Source organism: Neovison vison, chromosome 5, assembly GCF_020171115.1.
Source record: "Neovison vison isolate M4711 chromosome 5, ASM_NN_V1, whole genome shotgun sequence".
Classification (NCBI taxonomy): domain Eukaryota; kingdom Metazoa; phylum Chordata; class Mammalia; order Carnivora; family Mustelidae; genus Neogale; species Neogale vison.
In genome coordinates this window covers 37656518-37673669 of record NC_058095.1, presented here as the reverse complement: position 1 = coordinate 37673669, position 17152 = coordinate 37656518, and the positions used below count along the sequence as shown (strand labels likewise).

Sequence of the window (17152 nt, the reverse complement as noted above, 5' to 3'; positions counted from 1 at the left end):
CTTTCTATGCTAAAAATAATCCTGCCCAAAAATATAGCAATAAAAATCATTTTCTTCTTCTTCTTCTTCTTTTTTTTTTAAAAGATTTTATTTATTAGAGAGAGAGCACAAGCAGCAGGGAGAAGCAGAGAGAGGGGGAGAAGCAGATTCCCGATTGAACCAAGGAGCTGACGTGCGGCTCCATCCAAGGACTCTGAGATCATGACCCGAGCCAAAGTCATATCTTGACCAACTTAGTCACCCAGGCATCCCACATGCATATGTCTTTTATTAATACTTATGGACTTTTCTTTGCAGAAAAAACTGCTAGACTTTGGATTGATGGGGCAAGGGATATATACATTTTGCATTTTGACACATATTGCTAAATTGCCCTACAAAAAGTTAAACCATGCTCTAGCCTAGTATCAGATTCCCATTGTCATAGTTAGGAATCCTGATGATAGGCCATCAATCCATTCAGCACCAGTTTTCTTATTTTGAATAAGATCTCAATTTAATTCATGAATTCCTTCAGAACTCTTGGGTAAATATCTCTTATCCTAGGCCATTACATCTGCTACCTAATGATTTGGGCAATGCAACTGTAAAGGGATTTAAATGACAACCTAAGGAATCATTCATTAATCTTTTATTTTTCAGAAGCTCAATACTATCTTCTCCAACCAACCCCTTGAACTGAATTAAGAGTGGTGACCTTTGTTATAACATTAGCTACTAGCTATGTAATCTTGGGCAAAGTACTTAACTTCTGCAGAGAACAGTGAAACGGGCCAGGCATTATGGTGGCTCAGTTGGTTAAGCGTCCACCTTTAGCTCAGGTCATGATCCCGGAGTCCTGGGATAGAGACCCACTCTGGGATTCCTGCTCAGCAGGGAGGCTGTTTCTCCCTCTGCCTCTCCCCCTGCTTGTGCTCTCTCTCTCTTTCTCCTTGGGTTAAACAAAAGTTTAACAGAAGTTAAAAGAAAAGTTGCTATCAGGTGAGAAAGGATAGTTACTTGGTAAAGGGAAGCAGAATCATGCCCATCAAGCTGATCTTCAGGATATAATTTGTCAGCCCTAAACAGATTATTTCTAACAAGACAATATTTTTCAACTCCTGAGTTTCCTTAAAATCTTTTAGTTTAAAAAATGTGATTATATGGGCGCTTGGGTGGCTCAGTGGGCTAAAGCCTCTGCCTTCCGCTTGGGTAATGATCTCAGGGTCCTGGGATTGAGCCCCGCGTTGGGCTCTCTGCTCCGCAGGGCGTCTGCTTCCTCCTCTCTCTCTGCCTGCCTCTCTGCCTACTTGTGATCTCTCTCTGTGTCAAATAAGTAAATAAAATCTTTTTTAAAAGTGTGGTTATATTTAAGAATTTTCATACTTAGTTCTTTTTCTTCTATAAAGGCTTTACCATTTCTCTAGATATTTTGATATTAGATCAAGAAATAGACTTCCTATGGTGGCAAACTGATGCAGAAGTCTTTTTCAGCTACTTCTTTATTTTTTATTTTTTTTAAGGTTTTATTTATTTATTTGACAAAGAGACAGCGAGAGAGAGAGAACACAACCCCGGGGGAGGGGGAGAAGCAGCAGCCGGCTTCCCACTGAGCAGGGCGATGTGGGGCTGGATCCCAGGACTCTGGGATCACGACCAGAGCTGAAGGCAGACACTTAAGAACTGAGCCACCCAGGCGCCCCTCAGCTACTTTTTTTTTTTTTTTTTTTAAAGAAAAGATTTTAGGGGCGCCTGGGTGGCTCAGTGGGTTAAGCCTCTGCCTTCCGCTCCCGTCGTGGTCCTGGGATCGAGCCCTGCATAGGGCTCTCTCCACCTCGGGAAGCCTGCTTCCCCACCCCACCCCCCGCCTGCTTCTCTGCCTATTGTGATCTCTGTCGAAAAAATAAAGAAAAATCTAAAAAAAAAACAAACAAAAAAAAACAAAAAACCCAAGACTTTATTTATTTTTATTTTAGAGAGAGAGCGCACACACAAGCAGGGAGGAGAGCAGAGGGGAGGAGAAGGAGGGGGAAAGAACACCAAGCTAACTTGTGCTGAGCTTCGAGCCCAGTGTAGGGCGCTATCCCACAACCCTGAGATCATCTGAGCTGAAACCAGGAGCCTAACAGCCCACTGAATGTTACCCAGGCGCCCCATTTTCAGCTACTTTTTAAAATTTAGTGTAGGCCGCCGTTTCCTAGAATCTTCATGGAATGAGGACTTCAACTATCTCTATTTTAACCTCAAATTTTGTAATTGATTAAGTCTTTCTTTCTATCTTATCTCTTAACTCAGGCAAAATATCCTGCAGACAAAACATAACCTGATGGGGGCGCCTGGGTGGCTCAGCGGCTTAAAGCCTCTGCCTTTGGCTCAGGTCATGATCCCAGGGTCTAGTGATCAAGCCCCACATAGGGCTCTCTGCTCAGCAGGGAGCCTGCTTCCCTTCCTCTTTCTGCCTGCCTCTCTACCTACTTGTGATCTCTGTCAAATAAATAAACAAAATCTTAAAAAAAGAAAAAAACAACCCATAACCTGATGGGCACTGAAATTAACCCTTTACCCCCTGAACCAGCAAGACCCCCACCCATAACTGACTTTTAAGACAGTGGTCAACTTGACCTTTACGGCGCTCCTCGGATATGTAGCCACCTACCTTTTCCCCACATTTTCCTTATGTCAACCTGGAAGTATGGATAAAAGGAAAACTAGTTGGCCCTTCAAGGATTGAGTTCCCAAGACTTCTAAATAATAACCTATAAACTTGTCAACGTTTTCCTAATGTAAGTAGACTTGCAAGTCAACAAATATTTCTTGACTTCCTACCCAAGGCGTGGGGGTGGGGAGGTGGGTTACATTTTCACAGTGAAACGAGGGAGGAATCTGCCCCTCAAATATTTGATTGATAAGCAAACTAGTACGTCTTATGCTATGTATAATAGGGAAAACTCTATCTTAGCTAGACAAACGGATGGGTTCATGATTTGCTTTAGCAAGCCTCACTCCTCCATTGGTAACAGTTATTTGCACTTCCTAGAGTAGGGGTTAAGATGTGCCCTGGAATCTTTTCTTGATGCGGATCTTCTAATTATGTCAGGCCTTCCCGAATTCAGGCTATCTTTGAAAAGCCTTTTCTGCCTGAGGGATGGCGAAAGCACTGGCAAGATTCCAAGCTTTCGCCTCCTTCCGAGCTTTTCTACCGCAGAGCTGGGTGACAAACGCTCACTACCGGACCTCTGCAGGCTCCTACCCAGCAGCCAGAGCGCGCCTGCGTACCGCAGCCCCTTTGTTGCTCAGACGCCCGGGGTCTGGCTGCGCCTGCGTGGACGCCTGGCGCCGACAAGTGCGCTGCACCGCGGGCACCGGCTGGGGGCGAGCAGACCTCGAGCAGCTGCCTCCGCCGCTGCAGCCGTTGCGACCGCCGCAGCGGAGTTCAGAGGGCCCGGGGGTGGGAGACTTCCCACAAGGAGGCTGAGATGTCGTCCACCGCGGCTTTTTACCTTCTCTCCACCCTGGGAGGGTACTTGGTGACCTCATTCTTGTTGCTCAAATACCCGACCTTGCTGCACCCGAGAAAGAAGCAGCGATTCCTCAGTAAACACATCTCTCACCGCGGAGGTGAGAGGGGGTCCCCAGATCGATGGCGGAGGAGGGGGAGGCTTTTCCCTCCACTAGAGCTGAGGGTCCTTCAGAGCTCTGCAAAAGGCTGGCGGGTGGAAATGCGTGAGAGTTTGAGGAAGAATGGGTGTGCGAAAGAGGACTCCCTGGAGGTGAAGGCGATGTGAAGGGGAGCTCCCCCAAAGGAAGATGAGGGATCTTAAGACAGAGCCATGGTGGGGCCACGGTGTCAGGTGTTCTCTGAAGGAGGACGGACGAGGGTGAGAATTAAGGGTGGATGGAGCGTTTCTCGGCAGATGGAAGGATGATCGCAAGGTCCCTTTCTAGCAGCGAGGCTGAAGACAGTGGGGGGAGCGCGGAGCAGAACCCGGGTACCCGGCGGGGGAACCGGAACCGACTGCCCTGAGCGGAGCCAGTGGCTGAGCTTGTGGGGAGATCCGGGGCGACGAGCTTCGAGGGTTGAGGAACTGTGTGAACCTGGACCGTGCTGTAGCTTGGTTGTCTGCAGTCCCTGGGGACTGGTTCCTACCCCCCCACCCCCGCCCATACCCGTCCCCCTCTCTGAATACTGATAATTAAGAAGAGAGGGAAACCTAGTCACTGACCTGGGGACACTTCCCAAGGTCACAGAGCTTGGACTGGACTGGGACAGTAATTGGAGCGTCCTGGTTCCCAAGGCAGCAAACCTTTCACCTGCCCTTTTTTTTTTTTCCTTTCTTTTCTTTTCTTTTTCTTTTTTTCTTTTTAAGCCCTACGCTGCACCTCTGCAATAACACCTGGGTTTTCTAAAGACAAAAAGACGATGTAATTTATGACAGGACTGTATTTGCTTAGCGAAAACAAAGAAGTTGTTTCTTGGAAAAGTATCTTGCTAAAAGGAGCCTAGATAGTTCATCCTGTAATTTCCCAAACAGCAGGCCAAATCTTTGTCCCTTCATTATCTCAGAATAATGAGTCTTTATTTCATTTCAAGCGTGATGTATAAAATGCTGTGAAATTGGATGAAGTCAATCAATTTTAACTATTCTTTACAGATGAATGTTTAACTAGGTTAAAACTGCTTGGAATTCACAGTCTAATACTTGAAATGGCAAATTCTAGGAGTTTACAGTCTAAAACTTGATTTAGTACCGTAACACCTTTTCTAACAAGAATTGGCCAGGAATACAGTTTTAAATATGACAGAAATTTATTAGTATTCTTCTGTATAATCTGTACAGTTCTATGTTAAACATAGTTCTAAAGAGTGACTTCAGTAGTTGTGCTAGTCTCCTTATTTATGAAAAGCATCAAAGGTTTTAAGGGGTCACCAGCTAAATGCCATGTAAATGCTTATTTGGTTTAATTAAATATATAGTTACTTTTTTAAAAAAGTTTATTTACTTATTTAAGTAATCTCTACACCCAACATGGGGCCTGAACTCATCACCCTGAGATCAAGAGTTGCATACTCTTCTGACTGAGCCAGCTAGGTGCCCTCTGTTTACTGATTAAAAAAAAAAAAAAAGAAAGAAAAATGTACTTACTAAAAACCCAAACCAAAACTAAGATCCTCCAAAAAGCTATCAAAACTGTCATTGTGGGTGACCTAAATTTTATTTTTAGAAGAAATAAATGTTAATATTTGAATTTTTGTGACGCTCTGCAGGTGAGAAAAACAGTACTCTGTTGAGGTTAAAAAATGTATGCTAGATTAACGTAGCCAGTTTCAAAACCAGGATAAGCTGGCTCTTCAATTCTCACTTACTGTCAGAAATACTTTAAAAATATTGTCCCCTAGATATAAAGTCATTTTCAGTTGTTTCAGTTTCACCCCTTATATAAAAATTTCTATTCATTATTTGCAAACATGGGACCAGTATTTGTGTATTCAAAGATATATACCTGAAACTGTCATAAGAATCTCATTAAGTATCTGTATGATGTAGTTAGTTCCCATGTTGTTAGTGCTTAATATGCTTTTGTTGAGTATGTGCACCAAATAATATAATTAAATCCAGAATGATAGGGAGCTATTTATTAAAAAAATACTTTGTAAATCAAGATATTAAGTTCTTGGAAAATAATAGTGGAGGAAGGAGTCACCTCCTTACTTACTTTTTATTTTTGTCTTGGACACTGCCAACAGCAGTCACTAGTCTCTCTGTGCATATTACTAACATATTGGCTAATTCTCTGTTGCCCTAACCTCAAATACCTGATATTTCATGTAAGCCAGATGTATGACCATTCCAAGACGGAAACATTGATCAATATATCTTATAAAGTATATACACCAGGATTACTATAACTATATTATGTCTGCATTATCACCTGGGTCAGATCCTGGACCACTAGTTAGTCTTGGGAAGAAGACCTAGTTTCCTTCTTTATAAATGAGGACTGTTTGCCTTGTTTCTCTTTGGGTTGTTAGGAAGATTAGGTATATAAAATGCACTTTGAAAACTGTAAAATTGTTTAGAAATAGAAGCATGTATACAGGGATCCACATACGTGTTTTGTAGTAGAACTTCGAGGTGATTGAGAAGGAATAAGATCACCTTATACTTAATGTTTTCAAAATTTTAATGAACATATTGCCTTTTGCTAAGATTGGTTGTCTTCAAAAGAGGAAATTAATGTTTTAAAAATTAAGTGCTGTGGGATTATTTTGTTCTTGTCTCTTTAGACCATATACTGTATTACATTATATCATAATAGGATATGTTAATACATCTGCCTCCCTTAGTTCATTAAGGGGAGGTTTCAGAATTTATTAATGCTTCTGTCTCTAGCTTCAGTGCCGATCCTAACATAATCAAAATAATAAATTATTGTCTGCTAATTACTGCATGCTAGGTCCCTCCCATGTATTTCCTAAATTTATTTGACCAAAGAACACCTTTTATAACTACAATGTATTGATGAAACACCAATAAGATCAAAGATATACTCTTTGGATCAAATGGAGAGCAAGCAATACTCTCAAAGTCCATTTTCTTAATTTTTCTATGAAATCATGAATTTTATTAATATCTTTCCAATTGCATAAGTAATTCATGTTCATTGTAGAAATTTGGAAAATATAGAATTGAAAAAAGAAAAATAGTTCCTAAAACTTTACTATCTAGGTATAATCTCTGTTAAAATTTTGAAGTATATCCTTTAAATACCTATTTTCTGATATTTGGAATCATAATGTATATATATTTTTTATTCATTTAAGACACAGAGAGAGAGAGAGACAGAGACAGAGCTTGAGCAAGAATAGGCTCCTAACTGAGTAGAGAGCCTGATGTGGGGCTCTCTCCCAGGACCCTGGGATCATGACCTAAGCTGGAGACAGATGCTTAACCCACTGAGGCATCCAGGCACCTCCTGGAATCACAGTGTATGTACATTTATTTCAGATGCCAACTGAATTGGCTAGAGGTAGAACTATAGGGAAATATGGAAATAAGTTACTCCAGTACTCCTTAATCTATCTCCATGAAGCAAATGAATTAAGCAAAAGGCTTTAAAAAAAAAAAAGTCTATGTGCTAGGATCAGTGGCCAAAGAATAAGAAGAATTGCCAACCCATGAAATCCCTACCTTCCCTTTTAATCTTTCACCCTCAATCTTGAGACAGAGTATTGTCACAATCTGGGTAACCTGCCACAGAATAATTTGGCAAGTACTAAGTTTGAGGGTAAATTTGCTGTTGGACGCTGGGATCGAGCCCCGCATCGAGCTCTCTGCTTGGCGGGGATCTTGCTCCCTCCTCTCTCTGCTTCTGGGTCCTAAACTTTAACTGGATGTTCAAGGACGAAATTAAAGCATCAATTTGAGTCTTAAAAGTGTCACTGGAAGTGGCACTCTGCAGTTGCATCCTTAAACATATTCTATGTCAGGGTATCAATTATTTCTCTTCTTGTTCCCTCATTCCTATATTTAGGGAACTCTTCCTCACTTTTCAATGAGAACTCTTTTCCTTCCTCCCTCCCTGCCCCCTCCCCTGCCTGCCTGCCTGCCTTCCTTCCTTCCATAATCCCTGCATCCAACATGGGGCTCAAATTCACAACCCCAAGATCAAGAGTCACATGCTCGGGGCACCTGGGTGGCTCAGATGGTTAAGCATCTGTCTTTGGCTCAGGTCATGATCCTGGGGTCTTGGGATTGAGCCCCATGTCAGGCTGTCTGCTCAGCAGCTTCTCCCTCTTTCTCTGCCTGCCACTCCCCCTGCTTGTGCTCTCTCTCTGTCAAATAAATAAATTAAATATTTATTTTTAAAAAAAGTCACATGCTCTTCATCTGAGCTAGCCAGGTGCCCTTTCGACAAGAACTTTTTCCTCATTCATTTCCTCAACTGGTTCACTCATTCCTACTGATACCTTATAGGCAATGAGGTTGTTTATCATTTATTTATTTATTTTAAAAGATTTTATTTATTCATTTGACAGATAGAGATCACAAGTAGGCAGAGAGGCAGGCAGAGAGAGAGGAGGAAGCAAGCTTCTGGCTGAGCAGAGAGCCCCATGTGGGCCTTGATCCCAGGACCCTGAGATCATGACCTGAGCTGAAGGCAGAGGCTTTAACCCACTGAGCCACCCAGGTGCCCCTGTTTATCATTTATTTAATACTACTTTTCTGGGCGCCTGGGTGGCTCAGTGGGTTAAGCCACTGCCTTCGGCTCAGGTCATGATCTCAGGGTCCTGGGATTGAGGCCCGCATCGGGCTCTCTGCTCAGCAGGGAGCCTGCTTCCTCCTCTCTCTCTGCCTGCCTCTCTGCCTGCTTGTGATCTCTCTCTGTCAAATAAATAAATAAAATCTTAAAAAAAAAAAATACTACTTTTCTGCTTAAGAAAGCAAACTAAAATGTACTTATTTTCAGCAATGGCTAAAAAATATATATGTCTTAAATTGTATACAAGTTTAGAAAAATTAAATATAAAAATATCATACAGAAAAATTACTGAATTTATGATAGATACATAACAAAAACCACTTACCATTGAAGAGAGCATACATGTGGTAGTTAGTTGGTAAATGCTGCCTGTGTATCAATTTATAGTTTGAATATCCTTCTGTGCTACTAGTGTGTTTAATTTTTTCTTATACTTGTACATACAGATTTCACCAGTTTTTTCCTCTTGAGATACAAAACCAAGTCTGCAGTGTTCCAGGGAACCCATATTGAGAAATGCTCTTAGTATACACCATTTCTACCCCTTACAAGCTCTTTATGCACTTATGTAAATTACATATACTATTTCCAAGGCACACTGTAAATGTTGAAGGAACAAGTGAATTTAGAAATAAAGAAGAGGGCATCTGATTGGTTAAGGTCCTGACTCTTTTTTTTTTTTTTTTTTAAAGATTTTATTTATTTATTTATTTGACAGAGAGAAATCACAAGTAGATGGAGAGGCAGGCAGAGAGAGAGGGAAGCAGGCTCCCTGCTGAGCAGAGAGCCGGATGCGGGACTCGATCCCAGGACCCTGAGATAATGACCTGAGCCGAAGGCAGCGGCTTAACCCACTGAGCCACCCAGGCGCCCCAAGGTCCTGACTCTTGATTTCAGCTCAGGTCATGATCTCAGGGTTGTGAGATTGAGCCCCTGTGTTAGGCTCTGTGCTGGGCTTGGAGCCTGCTTCCGATTCTCTCTCCTTCTCCCATTGCTCTCCTCCCTCTCTCTCTCTCTTTAAAAAAAAAAAAAAAAAAAAGGGGGTGGGGGGCGCCTGGGTGGCTCAGTGGGTTAAAGCCTCTGCCTTTGGCTCGGGTCATGATCCCAGAGTCCTGGGATCGAGCCCCGCATCGAGCTCTCTGCTTGGCGGGGATCTTGCTCCCTCCTCTCTCTGCCTGCCTCTCTGCCTAGTTGTGATCTCTTTCTCTGTCAAATAAATAAATAAAATCTTTAAGAAAAAAAAGAAAGAAATGAAGAAGGAACTTACTCTGTTGCTTGATTTACTGAAAAATTTCGTTTTGAGATCAGATCATATCTCAAACATTAGGATATGTTTTATTTGAACTAAGCTTTCTTATCCAATATCAGAAAATACTTAATTTTGAAGGTTTCTTTGTGTGCATGTGGCTAATGCATGGTCATCTTTGTTATTGGTTTTCTAAACATCACACACACATTGATCGTGTAGACAAAGATGTAAATAATGGTGGTTAGAGCATATCTATAAAACAACTCTACAGTGTTTATTGGTATATAAAGCATTTGGGAGACAAAAAGAAAACTAAACAGACATTTCTTTCCTTCACAGCATCTAAATCTAATTAAAGAGCCAAAAGAGAATGTTTCCTTTGCTTTTCCTGTCCTATCAGAAATTAACTGATCACAGAACATATGGATGGCAGAGTTGATTATGTCTGACTCTTGGTTTTGGGTCAGGTTGTGATCTCAGGATTATGAGACTGAGCTCCTTCTCAGGCTCTGCGCTAAGCACAGAGTCTGCTTGAAACTCCCTCTCCCTCTGGCCCTCTCCTGCTCTCTCTGAAAGAAAGAAAGAAAGAAAGAAAGAAAGAAAGAAAGAAAGAAAGAAAGAAAAAGAAAGAAAGAAACTGATAACAAAGTAATTATGAAACACTATATAAGAGAGAAAAAGTTAATATAGAATGAAAACTTGGGAAGTATATAGTGAAGCTGAAAATAAAGAGAAATGGGACTTTTCAGAGAAGTGAAAAATGTGAACTAGAAGAGGGAGGCAGTATGATGTAAGCAGAGGAATTATAAACATATTAGGACAGCATGTAAAATCTGTGACACTCATTCTCTCTCCCATTTCATAATTTAATAACTAATTAAAAATTAAACATTTGTTTATATGTCAGATGGTGATATGCAAAGCCAGGCATTGTTTAAACTGATTATTGAAGGAAAAGGAAAATTAGTGGAAAGTGTGCTTCTATAAGTGATATAACTAGTAACAAAAGGAATTCAAATAATTTCATGAGACAAGAGCTACCACCAAATAATTCCTTGGAGAGGAATGGCATACTCTTTAATTAGTCCCTTGGTTACTCTCCAGGTTTTCACCATATGAATCTAACAGGTAATTTGTAGGTGTTATCATTGTGAAATTTATCTCCAAGCTTTATAAACAAGTAGAATATGGGAATAAGGACCAATATGAATAATATATATAGTCTATGCTTGAATTGTAGTTCCCCTAGTTGGCTATGTGACTACCCAACTTATTTCTGGTTGTGTGGGTTTTAATGAAATAATATATAAGGTGCTAAGTACAGTGTATAGCTTCTATTAATTATTAATATCTTGATTGTCTTTTCATTGTTTTATTTAATACTGGGTATTAATTTCATAAACTTACAAAATCAAAGATCTTAATGTTTTCATGCTTAAGCTGTTAGGTTTAAATGAATAACAAAATTAATATGAAAAGCAGACATAAAAGACAAATATACAGACTCTGAATGTAAATATTAGTAAAAATTATATTACCTGTGGGAAAATTTATTTTAGAGTACTGAATCTCTATCCTATTTTTTCTAACTTGTTTTCCCCAAACCAAAACATCATTTCAGTTCATATATATGCAAAAGTATTAAGACTCCATGAACCTATATCACCAAGTTACAAACAATTACTATCATGTACTCACAGTTTTTTTTTTTTTTAAAGGCAGTTTCAGGATGCCTGGGTGGCTGAGTTGTTAAGTGTGTGCCTTCAGCTGAGGTCATGATCCCAGGGTCCTGGGATCAAGTCCCACACTGGGCTCCTTGCTCATCAAGGATCCTGCTTCTCCCTCTGTCTGCCACTCCCCCTGCTTGTACTCTCTCTCTCTGATAAATAAATAAATAATAAAATCTTTTTTAAAAATTTAAAAGGCAGTTTCACTTAAGGATATATTTGATGTATTAATAAAAATTATTTTTTTAAATTTCAGCCCTATATATATGTAACATTTTTAAAAAAATATTTTATTTATTTATCTGACACAGAGAGATACAGAGAGAAAGGGAACACAAGCAAGAGGAGTGGGAGAGGGAGAAGCAGATTTCCTGCAGAGCAGGAAGCGCAATGTGGGGCTCAATCCCAGGAACCTGGATCATGACCTGACCCGAAGGCAGATGCTTAGCTGACTGAGCCAGCCAGGTGCCCCCGTAACTTTTTTTTTAACACGTAACTTTTTAAAAATGAATGTCTTTTTTTTTTTTAATTTAATTTTAAGTAAGCTCTATACCCAACATGGGGCTTGAACTCATGACCCTGAGATATCAAGAGTCAAATACTCTACCAACTGAACCAACCAGGCACTCTGAGTACACATAACTTTTTTTTTTTTTTTTTTTATTTGAGAGAGTGAGAGAGCCATGCACAAATGCATGTGCACAAGTTGGGTGAGGGCAGAGAGAGAAGCAGACTCCCCAAGTGGAGAATGGACCTGGGGCTAGATCCCGGAACTCCAGGATCATGACCTGAGCCAAAGGCAGACACTTAACTGACTGAGCCACCAGATACCCCACACAAAACTTTTCACTTTTTTAATAAAGATTTTATTTATTTATTTATTTATTCGATAGAGATCACAAGTAGGCAGAGAGGCAGGCAGAGAGAGAGGAGGAAGCAGGCTCCCCACTGAGCAGAGAGCCCGATGCGGGACTCCATCCCAGGACCCTGAGATCATGACCTGAGCCGAAGGCAGAGGCTTAACCCACTGAGCCACCCAGGCGCCCCAAAACTTCTCATATTTTGTGTGACAAAATTGGAAGTACATACAGAATACTTTTGTTGCATATCAAAGTATGATGGTGATTGTTTTGAGGAAGAGCACTTACGCAATCATCTGAATTGTGAGCTGAATTAGCCCTTATTTTCTTCCCACAGAACACCATTTTTACTTAAAAAAACTGAGACCAGTTATTCAGACTTGAGTATTCAGCAGATGTAGTCTTGAAAATTATAAAATGAGTCTGTCATTAGAAGAAAAATAAGCTACATTTTAAGGCAGTGCCAATGATTACATTTGAAGTTTCAAGCAAAAATTAGAAATTTGGAAAACTTGTATACTCCACTGTGAGCTTGATAGCTTTCTTACAGATTTTCCTGACGAGATGAGGAATTAACAAATGTGACTTTAAAAAATATTGTATAATGAAATGTGTCAATATTTAGAAAATCAGTATGATTCAGTGAATTAGTATTTTCCAAAGACCAATGCATGATATAAAACCATGCATGGGTGAAAGATTTATTCAAAGTTCAAGATGGACTTACGGGTGCTGATTCTTGATCTCAGCTCGGGTTTTGATCTCAGGGTTGTGAGTTTAAGCCCTTCTGGGCTTGGAGCCTACTTAAAAAAACAAAGTTCAAAATGAAGCAGTGGGTTTTCATATAATAGAGTATGAAAAAGTCATTCATATGGTTCACATTTCACATTGCAAGGAACTTTTGAGAAATAACGACTATTGGGTGCCTGGGTGGCTCAGTGGGTTAGGCTGCTGCCTTCTGCCAGGGTCATGATCTCAGGGTCCTGGGACTGAGCCCTGAATGGAGCTCTCTGCTCAGCGGGGAGCCTTCTTCCCACTCTCTCTTTGCCTGCCTCTTTGTCTACTTGAGATCTCCGCCTGTCAAATAAATAAATAAAATCTTCCAAAAAAGAAAAGAAAAAGAAACTACCACTTGTTAAATTCTGGTGTAGTATCAAAAAAGAGTCTTTCCAACTGGCTATCTGTGTGAAGGTTGGTATACATGAATGAAACAGATACGAGAATGCAGCTGCCTTCTATAAAGCATTAAAGAGATTTGCAAAAATGTAAAATAATGCCACTCTTCATTAAATATGGAAGATATTAATTAATTTTCATAAAATGTTAACAGAAAAATAGTACTCTTTGTCTTTTTTGGTCATAGTATAGAGTGCTTTATTCTTGAATATTGATTATTTGAATATAACATATTTCCATAGTTTTTGACTAAAACAAATACCAACTAGATTTTTTTTTTTTTAAGAGAGAGAGAGGGCGCCTGGGTGGCTCAGTGGGTTAAGCCGCTGCCTTCGGCTCAGGTCATGATCTCAGGGTCCTGGTATATGTGCTGCCGAAGCGAGCACAGTCTCAGAGTCCTGGGATCGAGTCCCACATCGGGCTCTCTGCTCAGCAGGGAGCCTGCTTCCTCCTCTCTCTCTCTGCTTGCCTCTCTGCCTACTTGTGATCTCTCTCTGTCAAATAAATAAATTTAAAAAAAAAATAAAAAAAAAAAAAAAGAGAGAGAGAGAGAGAGAAAGAGAGGAGGGGCAGAGGAAAGGAGAGAGAATCCTAAGAGACTCCATGCCAGTGCAGAACCCAGCATGGAGCTTGATCTCACCACCCTGAGATCATGACCTGAGCTGAAATCAAGAGTCAGAGGCTTAACCGACTGAGTCACCCAGGTACCCCAACACCAACTAGATTTTTAAAAGTCACTTAACCGGACACTTAGGTGGCTCAGTTGGTTAAACGTCACATTCGGCTCAGGTTGTGATCCCGGGGTCCTGGGATCAAGCCCCATGTTGGGCTCCCCACTCTGCAGGGAGCCCGCTTCTCCCTCTCTCTCTCTGTCAAGTAAATAAATAAAGTTAAGGAAATCTTAACCCCACCTGGGTGGCTGAGTGGGTTAAGCCTCTGCCTTCAGTTCAGGTCATGATCTCAGGGTCCTGGAATCGAGCCCCCCACATCAGGCTCTCTGTTCAGCAGGGAGCCAGGTTCCCCCCCTCCCCGCCTGCCTCTCTGACTACTTGTGATTTCTCTCTGTCAAATAAATAAAATCTTAAAAAAAAATAAAGAAACAGAAAAAGTAATTTAACCTTGAAAAAGCACTTACTTTTTTTTTTTTTTTAAAGATTTTATTTATTTGACAGAGAACACAAGTAGGCAGAGAGGCAGGCAGAGAAAGAGAGAGAGAAGCAGGCTCTGCACTGAGCAGAGAGCCCGATGTGGGGCTCGATCCCAGGACCCTGGGATCATGACCTGGGCCGAAGGCAGAGGCCTTAACCCGCTGAGCCACCCAGGCGCCCCTACTTTTTTTTTTTTTTTTTTTAAAGAGCACTTATTTTTACAAAAGCTATAATCTTCAGATTTACTTCATCTGTTTTCTATTGTGCATCAACTTTGGTGACTAAAAGTAGCTCAAATCAAAGTAGCTTTTTTTACATGGGTATTCCTTTCTCTTTACTGAACTATGGAACTCTAGAACATTCAGCTAATATATTCATTTCTTCATACTTTGTGTTTCTACTGATTATTAATTAGGTTGCCATGGAAGCACAATCTAACAATATAAGAGAAGAAAATTCTAATACTCTCACAAATATGTCCAGGTGGTATTGTATGTGAAACATTTTAATGCTAATACTTGAACAGTGTCATAAACTTGAAGTGTTTCTTTTTGCTAAAAAGAAATGGGCTGTTTTTCTTAATTATTTGGAAAAGTATTTCCTAAGTGTTTTTCCTGTACATTCCATTAATTATTTAATAATACTGAAATCTTTTAGTTTTAAAATATTTTAAATCTTATGGCTAGCATGTTATGTTAATTGATTCTACCTAGTACATATAATATTAGATAATTAGATACTTTGTATCTGTGTCCTTTTTGTAATTGCAATATTTGTTACTCATCAGTCAGTGGACATCCACCAAGTACCAGTTACTGTAACAGTGGCGATATCAATAATAATAGCAGTAATCCTTTACTTTCACAGAATATTAACTATTTCATTAACTCTAATGCCATTAATTATAAAATGCACATTTTCTTTTCTTTTTGAGGTAGGGGAGGGGCAGAGAGAGAGAGGGAGAGAAAGAATCTTAAGCAGACCCCAACCCCAGCACAGAGCCCAACACATGGCTCAGTCTTGCACTCATGAGATCATTATTTGAGCCAAAAGCAAGAGTCGGACACTTAACTGACTGAGCCACACAGGCACCCCTAAAATGCACATATTTAACATATGCTAAGAGAGAGAAAATCTTGCCAAGTAAACAACTATACACCATCTGGGGCGCCTGGGTGGCTCAGTTGTTAAGTGTCTGCCTTTGGCTCAGGTCATAATCCCAGGGTCCTGGGATAGAGCCCCAAATCTGGGTCCCTGCTCAGCGGGAGGCCTGCTTCTCCCACTCCTAATATCCCTGTTTGTGTTCCCTCTCTCACTGTGTCTATCTTTGTCAAATAAATAAATAAAAATCTTTAAAAAAAAAAGACCCTCTCTAAGGTCTTTAAAAAAACAAACTATTACACACCATCTGTTGTAAAATGCATCCTAACTTATGAGATGTTAAAAGGGAAAAACTCATTTTTCGAATTGATGACGTAGGACACCTGACATGTGAATTCATTTAACTACACCAATCCTATGAAATAGGTGCCAACCTTTATCCTCATTCTTTTTTTTTTTTTTTTTTTCTTTTTTAAGATTTTCTTTTTGTGGGGAAGCTCCTGGCTCAGTCAGTAGAGCATGTGACTCTTAATCTTGGGGTCATGAGGTTGAGCCCTACTTTGGGGGTAGACTTAATAAAAAAATTTTTTTTAATGCTAATTTTTTTTTAAGATTTTATTTATTTATTTGACAGAGATCACAAGTAGACAGAGAGGCAGGCAGAGAGAGAGGAAGGGAAGCAGGCTCCCTGCTGAGCAGAGAGCCCGATGTGGGACTCCATCCCAGGACCCTGAGATCATGACCTGAACTGAAGGCAGCGGCTTAACCCACTGAGCCACCCAGGCGCCCCTTAATGCTAATTTTTTAAATGTAATCTCTACTCCCAATGTGAGGCTCAAGCACACAACCCTGAGATCAAGAATCTCACACTCCACTAAGATAGCTAGGCATCCTTCATTCTTACAAATAAGTAAGCTCAGCCTCAGGGAAGTTTTGTAACTTTCCCAAGGTCATGCAAATATCAAGTAGATTTGTGAGCCAAGATCCTAACTCCACCTTTAACTACTGCACTATGTTGTCTTCAGCCAAAGGGATTAAAACAGGAACTTATTTTCAGTAATTCATAGGAAAAGGAGGAGTCAGTTTTATAATTTATGCTATAATGTGATAAATTCTTACTAGAGAGATGCATAAGAGAGTTTGGGGATGCAGAAGAGATAGATTAACTGTTTCTGAGGAGATATATATAAAATCAGGTCCTCTTCTGTCTTTCCTCTGACAAGCAGATATTATAGCTTAAAAAACATGTTTAGGTTCTAACCTTTCTGTGTTGCTGCGGCTTTGTTTTAATCTTTGATTCTTCCTGGTGCAGCCAAAAAGAATTCAAAATTACCATTACATTCTTTAAAAAACTTGTAATGTCTACACAGTATGTAAACATCGAGATTCACTAGATGTAGCTTATTAAAGTTAATTTCTGGAAAAATTAAAAAGTTCAAATTAGGGGAGCCTGGGTGGCTCAGTCGGTTAAGCATCTGCCTTCATTTAAATCATGGTCCCAGGGTCCTGGGATTGGGCCCTGAGCCCTGCTCAGAGGGGAGTCTGCTTCTCTCTCTCCCTCTGCCTTCCACTTCTCCCTCCTACTCCTGTGCATGTGTGTGCTCTCTCAAATAAATTAATAAAATCTTTTAAAAATTAAAAAAAAATTGT

The 17152-nt window shown here is 40.3% G+C and overlaps 1 protein-coding gene across 1 annotated transcript in view; it reads left to right on the top strand.

The window, feature by feature from the left end:
* Window positions 1-3375: 3375 nt before the first annotated feature.
* The window catches only part of GDPD1 (glycerophosphodiester phosphodiesterase domain containing 1), a 53810-nt gene continuing 40033 nt past the window's right edge, over window positions 3376-17152 (top strand). The window contains exon 1 of the mRNA XM_044248556.1: window positions 3376-3597. Within this exon, the coding sequence (XP_044104491.1) occupies window positions 3456-3597 (142 nt within the window). The 5' untranslated portion in view covers window positions 3376-3455. The remainder of the gene's footprint in view (window positions 3598-17152) is intronic.